At 46.9% G+C, this 21,012-nt stretch overlaps 1 protein-coding gene across 5 annotated transcripts in view; it reads left to right on the forward strand.

Moving 5' to 3' along the window:
* LOC134910339 (cadherin-23-like) overlaps window positions 1-21,012 on the forward strand; it is a 236,059-nt gene that overhangs the window by 122,082 nt on the left and 92,965 nt on the right. For all 5 annotated transcript variants that reach the window (XM_063918239.1, XM_063918234.1, XM_063918237.1 and 2 more), the window contains one exon: window positions 10,371-10,493. In XM_063918239.1, the coding sequence (XP_063774309.1) occupies window positions 10,371-10,493 (123 nt within the window). The remainder of the gene's footprint in view (window positions 1-10,370; window positions 10,494-21,012) is intronic.

Raw genomic sequence — 21,012 nt, forward strand, 5'->3', positions numbered from 1 at the left:
GAGGAGGAGAGAGCAGAGCAGCGAACGGCGCCGCTCACAGCCAGGCGGACATTATCACTAATTTATCAGGAACCAGGGCTGCTGTGTTCCTAACCAGGGCTGCGCTGCCAGGAGTGGCCAGTGGGACATCAGCTAGACTAATGGGGGTGGGGGTGGAAATTAGCATGCCGCCCCCAGCAGGTGCCTAGTGGGAAATCTGGCTCTGGGGACCTTAGAAGGCAGATACAGACTGCTGCTGCTGGGTCTGCCTAGTGGGATGAGAAGGCCTCTATGGCAGGAGGATTACTTCAGCAATGGACAGTCACAGAGCTGTGGGGAGACCGCGGGGAGAGATCTGAAAAGATCCCTCACCTACAGAAGCTGTCGCATCAGTGACGGCGGCAGTAACTGGCAATGGCTTGGGGGTAATAGCGGGCATCAGCACAGGGGTGGCAGCGGGCATCAGCACGGCGGCGGTATGGGTCATCGGCGGGACTCAGCAAACATTATGGCTGCAGTGCCTCACCAGCTACTGACTTCACCGCACGCCACTGGTATACTTCCACCGTCTACTTATTTTGAGTATTTTGGTGTTTGTGGGAAAAAATTTTAAAAGTATTAGAAGAGACCCACAAATATGGGAGCCAGTTGCTCAAGTAAGAGGCGTTTAGACAGGGTTCAGGCAGAATTGTGGCCAAAAGGCTCAGCAAGGTTTATCATGTGTGAAAAATATGGTTCACACACAGAAGGTTTATGCAATGATTGGATATGTATGACCAACAATGATAGGGTACCATTCCCTAGAGTGGGCAGCTTTGATCCAGAGGTATTACAGAACTTAAGGTTAAGGATATGTCTGATAAAATCCAAGAAACAAAGGATTAAACATACAGACTGTTTACATTTATGGCAACAGGAGGGGGATATGCAAAAGGAATTAGCTCGCGCAGCAGGTTCCAAACCTAGCGGGAAAACAATGGCGACGGCACCACCACCACCATATATTGTTGGGGAGAAAATGGCTACAGGCAATGATACATTGGTTCAGAATAAGAGTGTAATTGCAAAATGTACTAACCCTAACCCTTGCCAGTTGTACCCCGTTTTAAATTTTCCCCAGGACTGCGAACAAGAAGATGAGCCCAGCACGATATTGGCACTCTCTCTAGCAGCCACCATACAAGACACTCAGGTGGGCACGGCCCAACCAACAAGAGCAGTAATCAGGCCCCCTAGTGGAGGGATAAGTGAGGTCGTGTCCACAGGTAAGTACGGTACCATACATTATGCAGAAACCATAGCACCCCACATTGTAGAATCAAACCAGAATGATGTAATTGAATTAAATCCTGTCAGGGTGATTGCAGTCCCCAATGGGAAGACTGACGCTCAGGGAGTCACTCCCATCAGGAACATTGCCATGCATTGTCCCTGGTCCCGGACAGAATTGAGGTCAATTATGTCAGAATTTCCCGATCCCAGAAAGGATCTAGTCGCATGCCAGAGGTTCATTAAAGAGTTAGGTAACGCCACCGAACCCACAAACAAAGATTGTCGAACAGTGCTACGGGTATGTTTACCCTCCAATATTGACCCCGCGAAGTTCATAACTGATTGCAATTTAGACGAAGAAGTACCTATCACTGATGAGTACACTCAGGAGAAGGTACGACAAATCAATCTGCAATTAGGAATATATTTCCCTACTGTTGTCAAATGGAATAAAATATTTTCCATAAGACAAAAGGAAGGTGAAACGGCATCCGAATATTTACATTGAGCACTGCTGGATATGACTAGATACACTGGGATCGAGGACATTAGAGACAATGCACATCATAGGGAGGTAGCTGTTTCAGTATTAATGGACGGGTTGAAGGAAGCACTCAGAACAAGGGTACAGACCTCTCTACCAAACTGGAGAGGTATCTCAGTGGCTGCATTGAGAGAGTCCGCTGTCGAGCATGATAGGAACATCATTAAACACAGGGAGTCACAGGGGGAAAAACTGATGACGGTAAGTATACAGGCCCTTACGGCAAAACCCCATCAGCCAAAAACCCGGACCCCTGTTTGTTTGGGACAGACCTAGAACATGTTTCATCTGTAGGAAGGAAGGGCATTTTGCCAAAGACTGTAAGAGTGGTAGAGCGCATAGCCAAGATAGAACCCTAGACAGAGAATACGAACCACACTACTACTCACATAATTGGGATCAGGGACCACATAGGAGAAGTTTCGAGCCACATGCAGGGGAAACAAGAGGTACCCCCCAAGGAGAGATGGGCAGACCTCCGGAAATTCTCAGCTACCTCCCCCACATATCTTAGCTGCCACCGCGCTGTGGGAGGGTCTCACCACACAATAGGGGTTGGGCCACACCTGTAGTCTGCAGCCAGTGAAGTTGATTGCTAGCCTTGGTAGTGAACCTGAGGTCACGGTTGATGTAGCTGGTGTACCATTACCTTTTCTTGTAGACACAGGGGTGGCCAGGTCAGTGTTAAATTCAACTGTAGGTATGAAAACCACGGGTAAAACAATTTCGGCAATGGGAGTAACAGGAATAGTGCAACACTACCCTTTGAGTAGACCTGCAGAGATTACGATAGGGCCCTTGCAAACCAAGCATTCTTTTTTGCTGGCTGCAGCGGCTCCGACTAACCTGCTTGGAAGAGATTTATTGTGTAAAATGCGGTGTGTCATATACTGTACTCCTGAGGGTGTCTTCTTGGATATACCGGAGAATCACGTTCAGGAAGTACAAGATATATTAGACACCCCTCAAAGGCTAATGTCGCATTCTGCTGTTATAGACAAGTGTCCATCAAAGGTAGAGGAAATGATCTCACAAATACCGGGTTCCCTTTGGACCGAAAATGGACAAGACACTGGATTGATGGCAAATGTAGCTCCAGTAGTAGTGCAAGTAAAAGACGGTAGGATAGCTCCAAAAATCCCTCAGTATCCTCTGAAGCCAGAGGTAGAATTAGGAGTGTACCCCATCATAGAGCGATTGCTACAACAGGGCATACTAGTCAGGAAGTCCAGCACTGCCAATAGTCCCATCTTCCCTGTGAAAGAGTGGGGGGGAGGGGTTACAGGCTAGTGCAGGATCTAAGGGGGATAAACAAGATAGTTGAGAGCCAATTCCCCGTAGTGCCCAATCCAGCTGTCATCCTCATGCAAATTCCCCCTACTGCAAAATTTTTCACTGTCATTCACCACTGTTCTGCCTTCTTTTCTGTCCCTCTGCACCCTGACAGCCAATACCTCTTTGCATTTACATACAGGGGAGTACAGTACACCTGGACTCGTCTCCCACAAGGTTTCACTGACAGCCCAAGTATTTTCTCCCAGGCTTTGCATGACTGTTTACAATCCTTTCAACCTGAGAGCGGGTCAGTATTAATACAGTATGTTGATGACTTATTGCTGTGTTCTGAGTCACTCGAATCGTCCTTGAAAGACACGAAACAGCTCCTGTTTCACCTTTCCAATATGGGACACAAGGTTTCAAAGGATAAGTTGCAGCTGTGCCAGACCAGGGTAAAATATTTGGGACATTGCTTGACTCAAGGACTTAGACATCTCACCGCTGATAGAATACAGGTGATTCGCGACATGACCCTGCCACAAACCCAGCAACAGATCCGCACTTTCCTTGGAATGTGTGGGTACTGCCAAAACTGGATCCCAGGATTCTCCATACTGGCTTTACCGTTGCAAGAAATGGTCTCCTCGAACAAACCAGATCGGATCTCGCACACAGATGCGTCCGAATTGGCCTTTGAGAGACTCAAACAGTGCCTATCACAGGCACCTGCATTAGGTATGCCAGATTATGGGAAGCCTTTTGAATTATACGGTGCAGAAAGTGCAGGGTGCGCAGCAGGAGTTTTAACCCAGAGACATGGTGATGCCAGCAGGCCGGTAGCTTACTACAGTGCACAGTTGGACACTGTAGCGCGGTCTCTCCCCACATGCTTGCGAAGTGTTGCAGCGATAGCTTTGCTAGTAAGTAAAAGCGAAGACGTAGTGTTAGGACACAACCTGACCATCCATACACCTCATGCAGTATCAGCCTTACTGAACTCCGCCCAAACCAGACATGTCTCATCGGCTCAGTTTACAAAGTGGGAATTAGCACTAATGGCCCCTGTAAACATCACCATAAAGAGATGCAGCACACTAAATCCTGCAACTTATCTGCCAAGTGTGCCTGGACAGGCACAAAGGGTGGAGGATGAGAATGATGGTGAAGGAGGATTTAGTACAGATACTGATACGCATGATTGTATGGAATACCTGAATCAGACTTTCACTGCGAGACCTGACATCAGTCACAACCCACTGGAAGGCGTAGACTTTACCTTTTACACTGATGGAAGTTGCCACAGACAGACGGACTCGGGAGACTTGTGTACTGGATACGCAGTTGTAGACGACAGAGGTATCATAGAAGCTGAACCCCTGGGTCCACCGCACTCAGCACAAGTTGCTGAGCTGGTCGCCCTAACCAGAGAGTGTGAATTGGCCAAGGGTAAGTCAGCCAATATATACACAGATTCTAGGTATGCCTTTGGAGTAGTGCATGATTTCGGGGCCCTATGGCACCTCAGAAATTTCATAAAGGCAGCTGGCACACCTGTAGCGCATGCATCCCACATAAAATGGCTTCTAACATCGATACAAGAACCAGACAGAGTGGCTGTTATCAAGTGCAAAGCACACACTTACAACCAAGACCCAATCTCACTTGGTAACAGCCGGGCAGACGAAGCTGCTAAATCAGCAGCCAGCACCCTCATACAAACGAACATCACATCACTGATGACATTCAACACGCAAAATTAATTGAAATGCAAAATTTGTGTTCTCTCCAGGAAAAGGCGGTCTGGAGGTCAAAGGGGTATGGCCAGGAGTCCTCAGGACTCTGGACAGGTGCACACGGTAAGCCAGTGGCCCCCAGAGCATATTTTCCAAGCTTAGCTGAGGCGGCACACGGTCTGACTCATCTGGGTAAAGAGGGTATGTGTAAGCTGATGAGAGCCTACTGGTGTGCGCCAGGTTTCTCTTCTCATGCGGGTAAGAGAGCAATGACATGTCTTACTTGCTTGAGGAAGAATATTGGAAAGTCAATACCAACAGAACCATCCCATATCCCTCCGACAGATGGCCCTTTTCAGGTAATACAAATTGATTTCATACAGTTACCACCCTGTAGGAATTTAAAATATGTGTTAGTCTGTATTGATGTATTTTCCAATTGGGTAGAAGCGTTCCCTGCTGCCACAAATACTGCTACGTTCACTGCAAAGAGAATTGTGCAGGAATTTGTGTGTAGATATGGTATTCTTAGAATAATTGAAAGCGATAGGGGTACACATTTTACAGGTGAAGCCTTTCAGGTAATGTGCAAACTGATGGGAATTAATATCAAGCTGCAGACTCCGTACCGACCACAGGCGAGTGCGAAGGTGGAGAGAATGAACAGCACTATTAAGAACAAGCTGAGCAAAGTGATGGCTGAGACTGGATTGTTGTGGCCAAAAGCTTTGCCACTAGTATTGTACAGCATCAGAACCACTCACAGGTCCCCCCTTAACCTATCACCCTTTGAGATTCTTTTTGGCCGACAACCTCATGTAATGATAGACCCCCAGGATGATTTGAAATGCAATAACGAAGTGACTGTAAAATATTTGGTTAGGATGAGCCAGCAGCTGAGGAATCAAAATAGAAATCTAAAGCTGGTGATTCCTGACCTACCGAACAGTAATTGTCATGACATTGAACCTGGGGATTATGTAATGATTCGAAATTTTCTACGCTCAGGTTGCCTCATTGACAGGTGGGAAGGACCGTACCAAGTCTTGCTAACCAGCACAACAGCATTAAAGGTTGCCGAAAGAGAGACTTGGGTCCACTCGTCCCACTGTAAGAAGGTCGCTGACCCGGAGAGAACCCGTGACAAAGAGCAGAGTGTAGAGAACATCGTATCACTGGAGTGTCTGTTCCGGGAAGGTTGAGACACAGTACTGTTGAGACGGCACCTGAGCGCGGAGAACAACAAGACCAGAGGCGGTTGTCGCACCAGTTTTTTTTTATTTTCTCCATCCCCCACTACCCTCCTTCTCTCCTTCTCTTTCTCCCCCTTCTTGTTTCCCTTCTCTTCCCTTAACAAGATGGACTTACCCCAAGAGACTGCGTTCCGGGTTTTCCTGTTAATCCTGTTGTTGGCCAGGACAGTCTGTTTCGGTGAGGGTCCCAGAGAGGTCGAGAAAGGATCTGGAATGGGTTCTGATGGCGAGGATGGATTTGTAGAATCTCAAGAGCAACACATCACTCGAGCAAAGGCGAGTATCAGAAAGCGATCTGGTAGTCAGGGAGCTCGGAGGCATTGTGAAGGGTTATTGTCTGAGGAAAATTGCATTTGTAGGAAATGTGAGAACATAGTCAAGGATGGGTGCATCCAGAGATGTCAGTCCAGCCTTAATATCAACATGGACCGTCATCCATTGAGTGATTACCACTCACTAGTGGGTAAGGTCTTAAACCAGACAGAATGCTGGGTGTGCTCACAAGAACCTCAAGGTCAGAGCAATAGATGAGGTACTCGAATTACGGGGTGGGAGACCGGTGGACAAGAAATTCAATATTTCTAGGCCCCCTAGTTTGAAGCTCCACCAGTATCATGTAGATAGATCCTTATTATGTTTCAATATTTCCAATTACCGAAAACCGGGAAATTGGGAAGTGACGTGGAATAACCAGACAATGGCCTTTTCGCACAGAGCTGATAGGATACCCATAGACTCTGAACTTGTACGCCACATAGCCAACGGTGGAAGGTATTTTCGGTATAGGTATACTCGAGGAAGCAAGACCATGTGGGTTGGAGAAGTATCACCAGGGTACTGTGCTCATATCATCCAGCCTGATACTTGTACTGAGCAGATGGGAGAACTAGGGATTGGGTTTTTCACTTGGAAAGTTTGTAATATGGTAATGTCATATTCTGTCCCCTATGTTCTCCCCGATGATGCCTATTTCATATGTGGGAGGAAGGCGTACAAGTGGCTTGCCCCGAACTCAGAGGGATTGTGTTATGTTGGAAGAGTGTTGCCAGAGGTCATGACCATAACCCATGATAAGATGAAAGATGTTCACCGCAGTGCTCAGGCTCCTTATACTCATACTCACTATGAACACATCGTCAAGAGACACCTCATAGATAGGACAGAGCACGTAGCCTCTGATTTGATCCACGAATCCACCGGGATTCAATTCCTTCTCGCATTAGACATCACCCGTACTGCCAGAGGAATTATAAATTATAGGTATATCCATGCGCTAGCGAACTTGATAGATAATATCACTGAGATGTATGACGACACCTTCAGGTATACGGGAAGGGAGTTACAAGCTTACAAGACGGAACTGATTCAGCACAGGATGGTCCTAAATTATATCACAGCACAGGGTGGGTACTGTGTTACTCTGGCAACTCAATATGGTGTGAAGTGCTGTACATATATCACGAACAGCACTGACGACCCCACGGAGATCATCGATCAAAAGATGGACGATATCTTGCAGTTGAAGTGGGAGTTCCAGAAGAGACACAACCTTGTCCTGACGGCTGTGGGTAATGAGCTGACTGGCTGGGTCTCATGGTTGAACCCACGAAATTGGTTCTCAGGATTAGGAGAGTGGGCTCAAAATGTTATTATGAGTGTAGGGAAGTTTCTCCTTTGTATCCTGGGAGTTGTCATAATTATGGGCTTGATATTTAGGTGTGTTCGAATTCTGATGCGGCGCAAGCACGGCACAAATTTGATGAGTTTGAGGAGCGAGGGCATTGTTATAGCAGCAGATTTAATTTACGACACATCCATAGAGACAGTGTTATGATAAGGATTGCAAATGAATTCCATGGCCTGTTTCACCCGTTTTTCCTTTGTCTCCCCCTCTGCCCAGATACACCCATCCGTAAAAGACATCAGCCCTACCCAAGAATGTTTATGTAAATGTTATGTGAATGTATTTTAGATATGTGTCTTATCTTCATCTCTACAACCTTCAGTTAATGACACACATAGTCGACAGGTGATATCCACATATACTAGCACTCACATATGTTCCCCCTCCATGTATCATCAACTAAATGTGCACCCCATTTGTTGGAACAAGAAGCCGAAAAGAGCTTGGTAGTGTTTGTCAGCCCACTTACAGACCCTTAATACGGGATAAGAAGGATTTAATGTATACTTTGCAATACCTCGAAGCTTATCTAAAACATATACGGCACGATGATACATGCCCCTCAGACATGGATTCATACATACATGCTTTTAACTATCCCACTAGGTCATACATTTCCCGCCTACAACTCTCCTCCGACCATCCAATCGTCTGTAGATATTGTATTGATATTTTTCTGTTTAGTGATTAGATAGTGGCAGTTATTGGTGACTGCCAAAGGGTGGACTGTCAAAGTCGAAAAATATTGCAGAACACACATCACGTACAAACTGCACACACATGCCCACTGCGCGTTCACTTGTTCTGCCGTGCGTGCACATATCCGCAATTTGCGTATGGTCGCTCCCGCGGTCCTGCGCATCGGCCCGTGGTATGGGTATTTACGGCAGAGTTTATGTACGCATGGAGAGCCATCAAAACACATTACATATTTATTCCAAATAGTGCACAATGTACACATAGTCTCCCTGCACCACATCAGAAAGTTATAGCTGTTTAAATGGTTGCAGAACAAAGGGATTCACCGTTACAGGATAAGAGGGGACAGACTAAGGTTATAAGGTGGTATTTGGTATCCAGCTGTAGGGTATTTTAAGGGCAACATAACGGTGTTGGTCTGCGGAAGATCGCATGTTCCTGCGGATAGTTATGTGCAGAAGCAGAATATAGATATAAACTGTATTTACTGTATATTATGTATGCGGCGGGAATCCAGAGGAGACCACCCACAAGAGCAGTTGAGAAAGACATCGCCTACCTTTTCAAATCAACCTATGACCTCTCCTGTACTGTAAAAGTGCATTCCTGTGTCCAATGGACAAAGGGATTACAGTATCCATTGTATTGCTTTTGGAAGAATTGTATAAATAAAGCCTGCTGAAGCCCGGCCAGACACAAGACTCACAACGTTATCTATTTGATGATGGAGGACCGGACCGGGAAGCGCACGCGAATATACTCACGTATGTACATTGACTGTAGCCATTATTCTGTTATATATTGTCTTGTATTGTAGTGTATAATTTGTATTGTAAACCCCCTTTCAGAAATAATTCACTGTGGTGTCGGAACCCAGCGGTAAAATCACATTTGGTGTCGTGTCCTCATTTCCCTGCTAAGGTTTAAAGTGTGTTATTATTGCTGTAGAACGTTTAAATTGAATCTCTGGGTGTGTACGCGCTGTGAGTACTTTGTACCGTCAGAGCGGCGTGTGTACGCAAAGTCAGTACACTGTATGGGACTCTGTATGCTAATAGCGTAAAAGGTGCGTAGGGTGTGAATTAAGTATAGCGGCCGCAGCGGCTAAAGGTTTAAAGTGTATTTACGTTGTGTTTAATAAGGTTTAGCTTTTATTCCTGTAAAGATAATCTGCTTTATCAATATATATATATATATATATATATATATATACTATATATATATATATATATATATATATATAATCTATCAAAAAGACATTCCCTTCTGGCTGTGCTAATGTATAATCTAAGCTGCACCTCAGGTGCGCTAATATATTCATATAATAATAAATTCTTAATTGTTGCTATACCTTTTTGCAAATGGCCCCTCAATGTTACACAATATAATAAAATATTCTGGAAACTGATATCAAGTTAGATACCTGAAAGTTTACTACTACTATAAAAACTGAGGATGCTAAAACATATTTTTATAAACCATAATGCATATAATTCTTTTTGGTTCACAAAGATGGTAACATTTTAACCTGTGCAATTTAAAAGGATGCAATGTCAGGCTATCACCTCCCCCTTACAGGTATGACCTCTTTAGGTGACAATCCTTTTTAAAGGTACAGGCAATTATAAAAATTATCCAAGAACGACCCTACGCATTTCGTCCACACGGGAGGGACTTCATCAGGGGTATGGTGAAAAATAATCAGTTAAATACACTCTCAACAAAGATATGTTATCTTCGAAATGGTCAAATCAGCAAGTGAGCTTTAATAAGCCGAATTGGTCTTCATGGAATAATAACCATATATAAGTGTCATAAAAAGTCCCACCTGGTAATAGCCAGACCGACTTGACCACTGTGATAGATGTTTCTCCCTCTGTTCAGCAGCAATCTCTATATATATTTATAGTGTTGTGTGTCCATTACAGGCTTCTGGGAGACATGCTGAAGCAGAACGTTACATTAGATAACATAGCTTCTGATTCCAACAATAAACACGATACAGACATTGAGTTTCATGCTGTTGGCAAGAGTAAACAGGAGCTTGTCAGGTAAGTGCCCTGAGAGGTCAGTCTGCATCTTAGAAATGTCACATCTTTCACTCCCAACATGACCCAGTGTGACTTCCCATACACAAGCTGTTACATGGATGCGCTTACGTGGAACATCAGATACTATCCAGCTCTATCTCATAACAAATCAAAAAATACGTAAGTAAAAGATGTAAATCACTAACACCTAATTTAACAAAATGGTAATAAAATAATGATACTACATTTCTCTAACGTCCTTGAGGATGCTGGGACTCCGTAAGGACCATGGGGAATAGACGGGCTCCGCAGGAGATAGGGCACTTTAAGAAAGCTTTGGATTCTGGGTGTGCACTGGCTCCTCCCTCTATGCCCCTCCTCCAGACCTCAGTTTTACACTGTGCCCAGAGCGAGATGGGTGCACTGCAGGGAGCTCCCTGAGTTCTCTGCCTAGAAAGCATTTTTGTTTGGATTTTTTCTAAATTTTTACAGGGAGCACTGCTGGCAACAGGCTCCCTGCATCGAGGGACTGAGGATAGAGGGGCAGACCTTCTTGTCTAAGATAGGCTCTGCTTCCTCGGCTACTGGACACCATTAGCTCCAGAGGGGGTGAACACAGGTTCTTACTGGGCGTCCACCCCCAGAGCCGCGCCGCCGTTCTCACAGAGCCAGAAGAAACGAAGTCAGAAGACGTCCCAGGGGGAGCACGTCTTCGACTCTTCAGCCACATCTGAGTTCACTCACAGGTGGATCCCGGGGCAATAAAAATTATTCTCAGGGTTACAAAGGAATTCGAAAGGTGCCTCCTGCCGGTTTTTCCTTATCGGACCTACCGGCTTCTCCCCCAGAAGGGGAGTTATATTAAATACAATTAACACATTGTATCTCCAACAGGTGGTGCTCAAGGTTCTCCTCCTGCAACAAGGAAGGGGCTATTGCTCAACCTTGGCTGTAGTTCCGATTACGTACGGTTCGGTCAGACCTATTTAAAATTAAAACCTCTGAACCTATACTAGAAAAGGTTCAAAATTAAAGTGGAATCGCTCAGAGCGATCATGGCAAGCCTGGAAAGGGGGGATTTGATGGTGTATCTAGACATAAAGGCTGCATACCTTCATGTTTCCATTTATCCACCCCATTAGGCGTACCTGACAATTGCGGTACAGTATTGTCATTGCCAATTTCAGGATAATTGGCAGAAATGATGGTGCTCCTACGCAAGCAAGGAGTCACAGTTATCCCATACTTGGACGATCTCCTATGAGGCGAGATCAAAAGAGCAGTTGTTGAACAGCGTGTCACTTTCGCTAAAGGTGTTACAGCAACACTGCTAGTTTCTCAATATCCGGAAGTCACAGTTGGTTCCTATGACTAGTCTGCCCTTCTTGGGTATGATTCTGGATACGGACCAGAAAGGGGTTTACCTTCAGATAGAGAAGGCCCAGGAACTCATGACTCTGGTCAGGAACTTTTTGAAACCAAGACAGGTGTCGGCATCGCTGCACCCGAGTCCGGAGAAAATCATTCCCTTCGGCAGGTTTCATGCGAGGTCTTTCAAATGGGACCTACTGGACAAGTGGTCCGGGTCACATCTACAGATTCATCAGTTGATCACCCTCTCCCCCAGGGCCAGGGTATCTCTCCTGTGGTGGCTGCAAGATGCTCACCTTCTATAGGGCCGCAGGTTCGACATTCAGGACTGGATCCTGGTGACCACGGACGCGAGCCTCCGAGGTTGGAGAGCAGTCACACAGGGAAAAATAAAATGTCCAAGGCCTTTGGTCAAGTCAAGAGACTTGTCTTCACTTCTTGGAACCAAGGGCCATATACAACGCCCTACGTCAGGCGGAGACATTACTTCGCGACCAACCAGTTCTGATCCAGTCGGACAACGTCACCGCAGTAGCTCATGTAAACCGCCAAGGCGGCACAAGGAGCAGAGTGGCGATGGCGGAAGCCACCAGAATTCTTCGCTGGGCGGAGAATCATGTAAGCGCACTATCAGCAGTGTTCATCCCGGGAGTGGACGACTGGGAAGCAGACTTCCTCAGCGGACACGACCTACGTCCTGGAGAGTGGGGACTTCATCAGGAAATCTTAGCACAGATGGCAATTCGGTGGAGACTGCCACTGATAGACATGATGGCGTCCCGCCTCAACACAAAGCTGCAGAATTATTGCGCCAGGTCAGGAGACCCTCAGGCAGTAAGCTGTGGACGCCCTAGTGACACCGTGGGTGTTCCGGTCAGTTTCTGTGTTTATTCCTCTTCCTCTCATACCCATGGTGTTGAGGATAATAAGGAAAAGAGGAGTGAGACCAATTCTCATTGTTCCAGATTGGACACGGAGGACCTGGTATCCAGATCTGCAGGAAATGCTCACAGAGAATCCTTGGCCTCTTCGTCTAAGACAGGACCTGCTGCAGCAGGGGCCCTGTCTGTTCCCAGACTTACTGCGGCTGCGTTTGACGGCATGGCGGTTCAACGCAGGATCCTAGCGGTAATGGGTATTCCGGAGGAGGTCATTCCTACCCTAATTAAGGCTAGGAAGGACGTGACATTGAAACATTATCACCGAATATGGGGAAATTATGTTTCCTGATGTGAGGCCAGGAATGCTCCTACGGAGGAATTCCTTTTGGGCCGACTGCTTCACTTCCTTCAAACTGGGGTGAACTTGGGCCTAAAATTAGGATCGATAAAGGTTCAAATTTCGGCCTTATCCATTTTCTTCCAAAAAGATTTGGCTTCTCTTCCTGAAGTACAAACGTTTGTGCAGGGAGTACTGCATTTTTAGCCTCCTTTTGTACCGCCGGTGGCGCCTTGGGACCTTAACGTGGTGTTACGGTTCCTTAAGTCTCATTGGTTTAAACCACTTAAGTCAGTGGTGTTGAAATATTTCACCTGGAAGGTGGTCATGTTGTTAGCCTTTGCTTCGGCTAGGCGAGTTTCGGAATTGGAGGCTTTTATCACTAAAAGCCCTATCTGATTGTCCATATGGATAGAGCGAAATTGCGGACCCATCCTCAATTCCTGCCAAAGGTGGTCTCATCCTTTTATATGAACCAACCTATTGTCGTGCCTGTGGCTACGCGTGACTTGGAGGATTCCGAGTCCCTTGATGTGGTCAGGGCTTTGAAAATTTACGTGGCCAGAACGGCTAGGATCTGCAAAACAGAAGCACTGTTTGTCCTGTATACAGCCAACAAGGTTGGCAGCCCTGCTTCAAAGCAGACTATTGCTCGCTGGATCTGCAACACGATTCAGCTAGCGCATTCTACGGCAGGATTGCCGTTACCTAAATCGGTTTAGGCCCATTCCACTAGGAAGGTGGGCTCTTCTTGGGCGGCTGCCCGAGGGGTCTCGGCACTACAGCGGTGACGAGCTGCTACTTGGTCGGGGTCAAATACCTTTGCAAAGTTCTGTAAGTTTGATACCCTGACTGAGGAGGAACTCCTGTTTGCTCAATTCGGTGCGGCAGAGTCATCCGCACTCTCCCGCCCGTTTGGGAGCTTTGGTATAATCCCCATGGTCCTTACGGAGTCCCAGCATCCTCAAGGACGTTAGATAAAATAAGATTTTACTTACCGGTAAATCTATTTCTCGTAGTCCGTAGAGGATGCTGGGCGCCCGTCCCAAGTGCGGACTTCTTCTGCAAGGCTTGAATATAGTTATTGCTTACATAAGGGTTATGTTATAGTTTATCGGTTGAACCGAGGCTATGTTGTTGTTCATACTGTTAACTGGGTAGTTTATCACAAGTTATACGGTGTGATTGGTGTGGCTGGTATGGATCTCGCCCTTAGATTTACAAAAATCCTTCCTCGTACTGTCCATCTTCTCTGGGCACAGTTTCTCTAACTGAGGTCTGGAGGAGGGGCTTAGAGGGAGGTGCCAGTGCACACCCAGAATCCAAAGCTTTCTTAAAGTGCCCTATCTCCTGCCCGTCTATTCCCCATGGAGCCCGTCTATTCCCTATGGTCCTTACGGAGTCCCAGCATCCTCTACGGACTACGAGAAATAGATTTACCGGTAAGTAAAATCTTATTTTTTTCTTTGTCATGTACTGTAAGGACTAATATAATAGAAAGCTGTAAGATGGTACCCTAAATATATATATATATATATATATATATATATATATATAACCTGTATATCTATTATTTTATATATACTGTGTGTATAATATATATATATATATATATATATATATATATTTTAAAATATGTACACAAATATATATTTTAAAATATGTACACAAATACTGTGTATATACACAAGGATAAGTATTCTGGCACAAAACCCTTCTGTGACTCCTAATACAGTTCAAAGCTGGAACTTCTGATTGATGTAAACAATTCAATTAGCGAGTCTTCCACTTCCATCACAGTACACAATGATAGCATGTATTTATGTGCATGCAATGTGGGAGCAATTATAAAGAGAAATAACCTTGGTGCAAAGCATTTAAAAAAACTGTGAATTTAGCATGAATTAGCTATTACCTTCAGTTTTGTATCATGCATTTGTCATATGTTGTTAAGCCATACTTGCCTACCTGACCCTTTCCATAAGGGAGAAAATGCTCTGTTCCTGGACTTTCCTGGTAATGTATGATTGCCATCACCTGTGGTGAAACACCTTTCTTATCAATTAACTATCTCACCACAGGTGATGGCAATCATACATTACCAGGAAAGTCCAGGAACAGAGCATTTTCTCCCTCATGGAGAGGGTCAGGTAGGCAAGTATGTGTTAAGCATCAGTGCGGTAGCAGGGCATTCTTCAGCCCTGTGCCAGCCCCACCCCCAACCATGTGACATGTGACATAATGAGGGGGCGGGGCCATCTGCACCATTAAGCAGAGCGCTACCTGGAGCATCCTAAGGATTCCCCGGCTGTTCTACTTGCTGCAGAGTGTCTGAAACAATATATGCAACAAGGGGGCATACGCAATCAGAAGTTGTTTGTTATAGGCCCTACACACTGGCCGATTTTTTGAAAGATATGAACGATCTCGTTCATAAATGAACGAGAACTCGTTCATATCTTTCAGTGTGGAGGCTCCAGCGATGAACGATGAACGATGCGCGGTCCCGCGCTCGTTCATCGCTGGTCCCCCGTCAGCTGTGCATGCAGGCCAATATGGACGATCTCGTCCATATTTGCCTGCAGTTCTATGGAGCTGCGTGACGGGGGGAGTGAAGAAACTTCACTCCCCCCGTCACTGCCACCCCGCCGCCGGGTCGCTCGTCGGCCGTATACGCCGTCGGGCAGCTCGGTGGCGGGTCGGCCAGTGTGTAGGGCCCTTTAGTGCTGGTAATTGTCGTCATGATATAGAATGTATTTGAAAATCGTGACCTAGTGATATATTTACTAAAGTGCACATTTTTAGAAGTGGAGATGTTGCCAATAGCAACCAATCAGATTGTAGCTTTTATTTTCTAGAATGTGCTAGGTAAATGATAAGTAGAATCTGATTGGTTGCCATGGGCAACATGTGCACTTTTTAAAACACTGCACTTTAGTAAATATACCCCCTAGAAGCTGATGGGTTGGTATAGGTAACTTCTCCACTTGTCTTCTTTAGAAGGTTTGATACATCTCCATGACCTGCATTTCCTGCGATCGGAAACATAGAGGCGGTGCACTTGCCTTTACAGCCAGGCTGCGCAGGCAGGGGTCGGCCCTTATTGCTGCGATTTCAGCGATGAGATAGCAATTAGATTGCGATCGCAGCACTGGGCGGCAGTGGTGTATCTTCCTGTTGGCCAGGATGGCACTTGCCAGGGGCGCCGGCCAAGGTAGGGGGATGTCGCCCGGCAGTGCCACCCGCGCCAGGGGGTAGAATGACATAGTAGTTCTCACTGAGTACATCCCTTAGCAGTGCTCATCCACTGCGGGACTCTCAGAAGCGTATTGTACTCTGACACTCTCTGTGACTACAGTCACAATGTTGGTGATTATACCTGGGCAGTGGCGAGGCACCTCCTCTTCCTCATCCGCTCCCCTTCTCATTGGTCCAATGCGGTCTGTCACCAAACACCAGCCACTACAATCAGCACCAGTCAGCAGTGCAGCATGAGCATACCCAGGGCTTAAAGTGGTCCTGGAGAGGTGGGGGAACTCACCTCGCCAGCAACCCCTCCCGCAGAAAGGGGTGTGGCCTCACAAGGTAGGGGCATGGCCACACCAAAGTACCACCAATTCAAAATAATGCTTCACAGTAGCACAATCTTATTCACATTTCCCGCCCTACATGCTAGTGCCCTTTACACACACAATGCCCACAATAGCAGAGCCTCTTACACACACACAATGCCCACAGCAGTGCCCTCCCCCTCCTAATTTTAAATTTGATTCACAATATAGCAGTATATGTTGAACAACCTTTGCTCACCTCTTATGTCTTCTATCTGTCCCTTCTGCTTTCTTGTTTCCTTTGTCTGTCATTCTCCTCATGAGTCCATACTTTTTAGCGCTGTGTGCAGGAAACAGCATCGCCCCCCTCCCCATATTTAAAATAGGACCAGTGACAAAAATATAGGGGGGAAATACCAATACCACAAAATACCACAAAATAATACCAATTCATATTACGCTGCACAGTAATCTATATTATTCAAATCACGTTGCACAGTAGCACCACTTACATACATTACACCAGGTAGAGCCCCTATCACGCATTACGCCAGGTAGAGTACCCAGTACGGCAGCTAATGTCCCGTTTTACACAGTACAGCAGGTAGAGCCCCCTCCATGGGCAAATGCAGGATTTTATGAGGGGGTATTCTAGATAGATAGTTAGATTGATAGATATACAGAAAAAAATATTAAAGTTCAGCACTCACTATATATATATATATATATATAGGCACTCAGTTTTGATAAAGTGCAAAAAGGTTCTGTTTATTGAAATAAACAGCAACTTTTTGCACTTTATCAAGTTTCCGGGTGCCGTCATGTTAGAAGCATATACTGCTTATGAGCACGGCAGGTGCTGGATATTTCTATAAAGAGAGAGAGACATGAGGAGGGAACAAGACAAAGAGAGAGAGACTTGGGGAGGGAGAAACATGGCCAGAGAGAGACATGGGAAGGGAGGGAGAGAGATACATGGGAAGGAAGACAAAACGAGTGACATGGCAAGAGAGGGTGATAGAGACATTGCGAGAGAGAGAGAGAGACACGTGGCAAAAGAGAGAGAGACACTGCAAAAGAGAGAGAGATGAGGGGGAGACATGGCAAAAGAGAGCGACATGGGGAGAGAGAGAGCGCAACATGGAGATAGAGAATATCAGCAGCAGCAGAAAGACTGGGCACCTAGAGCTGTGAAATGTAGCAGCAGTTACCTGGAGGTCTTCATGTGGAGGGCGAGTTGTCTCTCCTGCCAGACGCCGCCCAGGGGTGTGCCACAATTAGGATAGGGTCGCGGACCATCATTCACTTGCAGACAGCGATCCAGTGGAGTTGAGGAGGGCGTTACAGTTCGCGGGTCACTAAGCTTAGGGCATACTTGCCTACTTTTGAAAACTAGTTTCAGGGAGATTGTGGGTGTAAGCAGAATGCGCGGCGCTGCGCTGTGTAAAGAGGGCATGGCAGGGAAGGTTCATGGCCTCATTGCACGAACCTGTTTCTCTGACGTCCTAGTGGATGCTGGGAACTCCGTAAGGACCATGGGGAATAGACGGGCTCCGCAGGAGACTGGGCACTCTAAAAGAAAGATTAGGTACTATCTGGTGTGCACTGGCTCCTCCCTCTATGCCCCTCCTCCAGACCTCAGTTAGAATCTGTGCCCTGCCAGAGCTGGATGCACCTAGTGGGCTCTCCTGAGCTTGCTAGAAAGAAAGTATTTGTTAGGTTTTTTATTTTCAGTGAAATCTGCTGGCAACAGACTCACTGCTACGTGGGACTGAGGGGAGAGAAGCAAACCTACCTGCGTGCAGCTAGCTTGTGCTTCTTAGGCTACTGGACACCATTAGCTCCAGAGGGTTCGAACACAGGGCCTGACCTCGATCGTCCGTTCCCGGAGCCGCGCCGCCGTCCCCCTTGCAGAGCCAGAAGACAGAAGAGAAGGAGATAAAATTGGCGGCAGAAGACTCCGGTCTTCATTAAGGTAGCGCACAGCACTGCAGCTGTGCGCCATTGCTCCCACTACACACCACACACTCCGGTCACTGTAGGGTGCAGGGCGCTGGGGGGGGGGGGGGGGGGGGCGGGCGCTGGGGGGGGGGGGGGCGCCCTGGGCAGCAATAAGAATACCTTTTGGCACATTATGCACATAATACAGTCTGGAAAACTGTATATGTGCAAAAAACCCCGCCATTAAGCTATACAAAACGCGGGACAAGCCCGCCGCTGAGGGGGCGGGGCCTTCTTCCTCAGCACACCAGCGCCATTTTCTCTTCACAGCTCCGCTGGAAGGACGCTCCCCAGGCTCTCCCCTGCAGTATCCTGTACAAGAAGGGTAAAAAAGAGAGGGGGGGCACATAAATGTAGGCGCAAATAAGATAATAAGCAGCTATTGGGAAAAATCACTCATTATAGTGTACTGTAAATCCCTGTGTTATATAGCGCTGTGGTGTGTGCTGGCATACTCTCTCTCTGTCTCCCCAAAGGACTTTGTGGGGTCCTGTCCTCAGTCAGAGCATTCCCTGTGTGTGTGCGGTGTGTCGGTACGGCTGTGTCGACATGTTTGATGAGGAGGGTTACGTGGAGGCGGAGCAAGGGCAGATAAGTGTGGTGTCGCCCCCGACGGGGCCAACACCGGATTGGATGGATATGTGGAAGGTCTTAACAGACAGTGTCAACTCCTTACATAAAAGGTTCGATGACGCAGCAGCCTTGGGACAGCCGGGATCTCAGCCCGCGCCTGCCCAGGCGTCTCAGAGGCCATCAGGGGCTCATAAACGCCCGCTAGCTCAGATGGTAGACACAGATGTCGACAAGGAGTCTGACTCCAGTGTAGATGAGGATGAGACAAATGCACAGTCTACAAAAGCCATCCGATGCATGATTACTGCAATGAAAAATGTATTGCACATTTCTGATATTAACCCGGTTACTACCAAGAAGGGTATTATGTTTGGGGAGAAAAAGCAGCCAGTGACTTTTCCCCCATCTGATGAATTAAATGAATTGTGTGAGGAAGCGTGGAGTTCCCCCGATAAGAAACTAGTGATTTCTAAGAGGTTACTGATGGCGTACCCTTTCCCGCCAACGGACAGGTTACGTTGGGAAACATCCCCTAGGGTGGACAAGGCGCCCACACGCTTATCAAAAAAGGTGGCACTGCCGTCTCAGGATACGGCCGCCCTAAAGGAGCCTGCGGATAGAAAGCAGGAAGCTATCCTGAAGTCTGTGTATACACACTCAGGTACTATACTGAGACCTGCTATTGCTTCAGCATGGATGTGTAGTGCTGCAGCCGCATGGTCTGATACCCTGTCAGACAAAATTGATTCCCTCGACAGGGATACTATTTTGCTAACCATAGAACATATAAAAGACGTCGTCTTATATATGCGGGATGCACAGAGGGACATTTGCCTGCTGGCATCTAGAATTAATGCAATGTCCATTTCTGCCAGGAGAGTATTATGGACTCGGCAGTGGACAGGTGATGCTGATTCTAAAAGACACATGGAGGTTTTGCCTTATAAGGGTGAGGAATTGTTTGGGAACAGTCTCTCGGACCTCGTATCCACGGCAACAGCCGGGAAGTCAACTTTTTTACCTCAGGTTCCCTCACAGCCTAAGAAAGCACCGTATTATCATGTACAGTCCTTTCGGCCTCAGAAAGGCAAGCGGATCAGAGGCGCATCTTTTCTGCCCAGAGGCAGGGGTAGAGGAAAGAAGCTGCACCAGGCAGCCAGTTCCCAGGAACAAAAATCCTCCCCCGCTTCCTCTAAGTCCACCGCATGACGCTGGGGCTCCACAGGCGGAGCCGGGTGCGGTGGGGGCGCGTTTCCGAAACTTCAGCAACCAGTGGGTTCGCTCACAAGTGGATCTCTGGGCTGTACAAATTGTATCTCAGGGATACAAGCTGGAGTTCAAGGCGACTCCCCCTCGCCGTTACCTCAAATCAGCCTTGCCAGCTGCTCCCAGGGAAAGGGAGGTAGTACTGGCGGCAATTCACAAGCTGTACCTCCAGCAGGTGATAATCAAGGTTCCCCTCCTTCAACAGGGACGGGGTTACTATTCCACAATGTTTGTGGTACCAGACGGTTCGGTGAGACCCATTCTGAATTTAAAATCCTTGAACACTTATATAAGGAAGTTCAAGTTCAAAATGGAATCGCTCAGGGCGGTTATTGCAAGCCTGGAAGAGGGGGATTTTATGGTGTCGCTGGACATCAAGGATGCTTACTTGCATGTCCCCATTTACCCACCTCACCAGGAGTACCTCAGGTTTGTGGTACAGGATTGTCATTACCAATTCCAGAAGTTGCCGTTTGGTCTGTCCACGGCACCGAGAGTTTTTACCAAGGTAATGGCCGAAATGATGATACTCCTTCGGAAGAAGGGAGTTATAATTATCC

This window comes from Pseudophryne corroboree, chromosome 4 (assembly GCF_028390025.1).
Source record: "Pseudophryne corroboree isolate aPseCor3 chromosome 4, aPseCor3.hap2, whole genome shotgun sequence".
In the NCBI taxonomy this organism is placed as follows: domain Eukaryota; kingdom Metazoa; phylum Chordata; class Amphibia; order Anura; family Myobatrachidae; genus Pseudophryne; species Pseudophryne corroboree.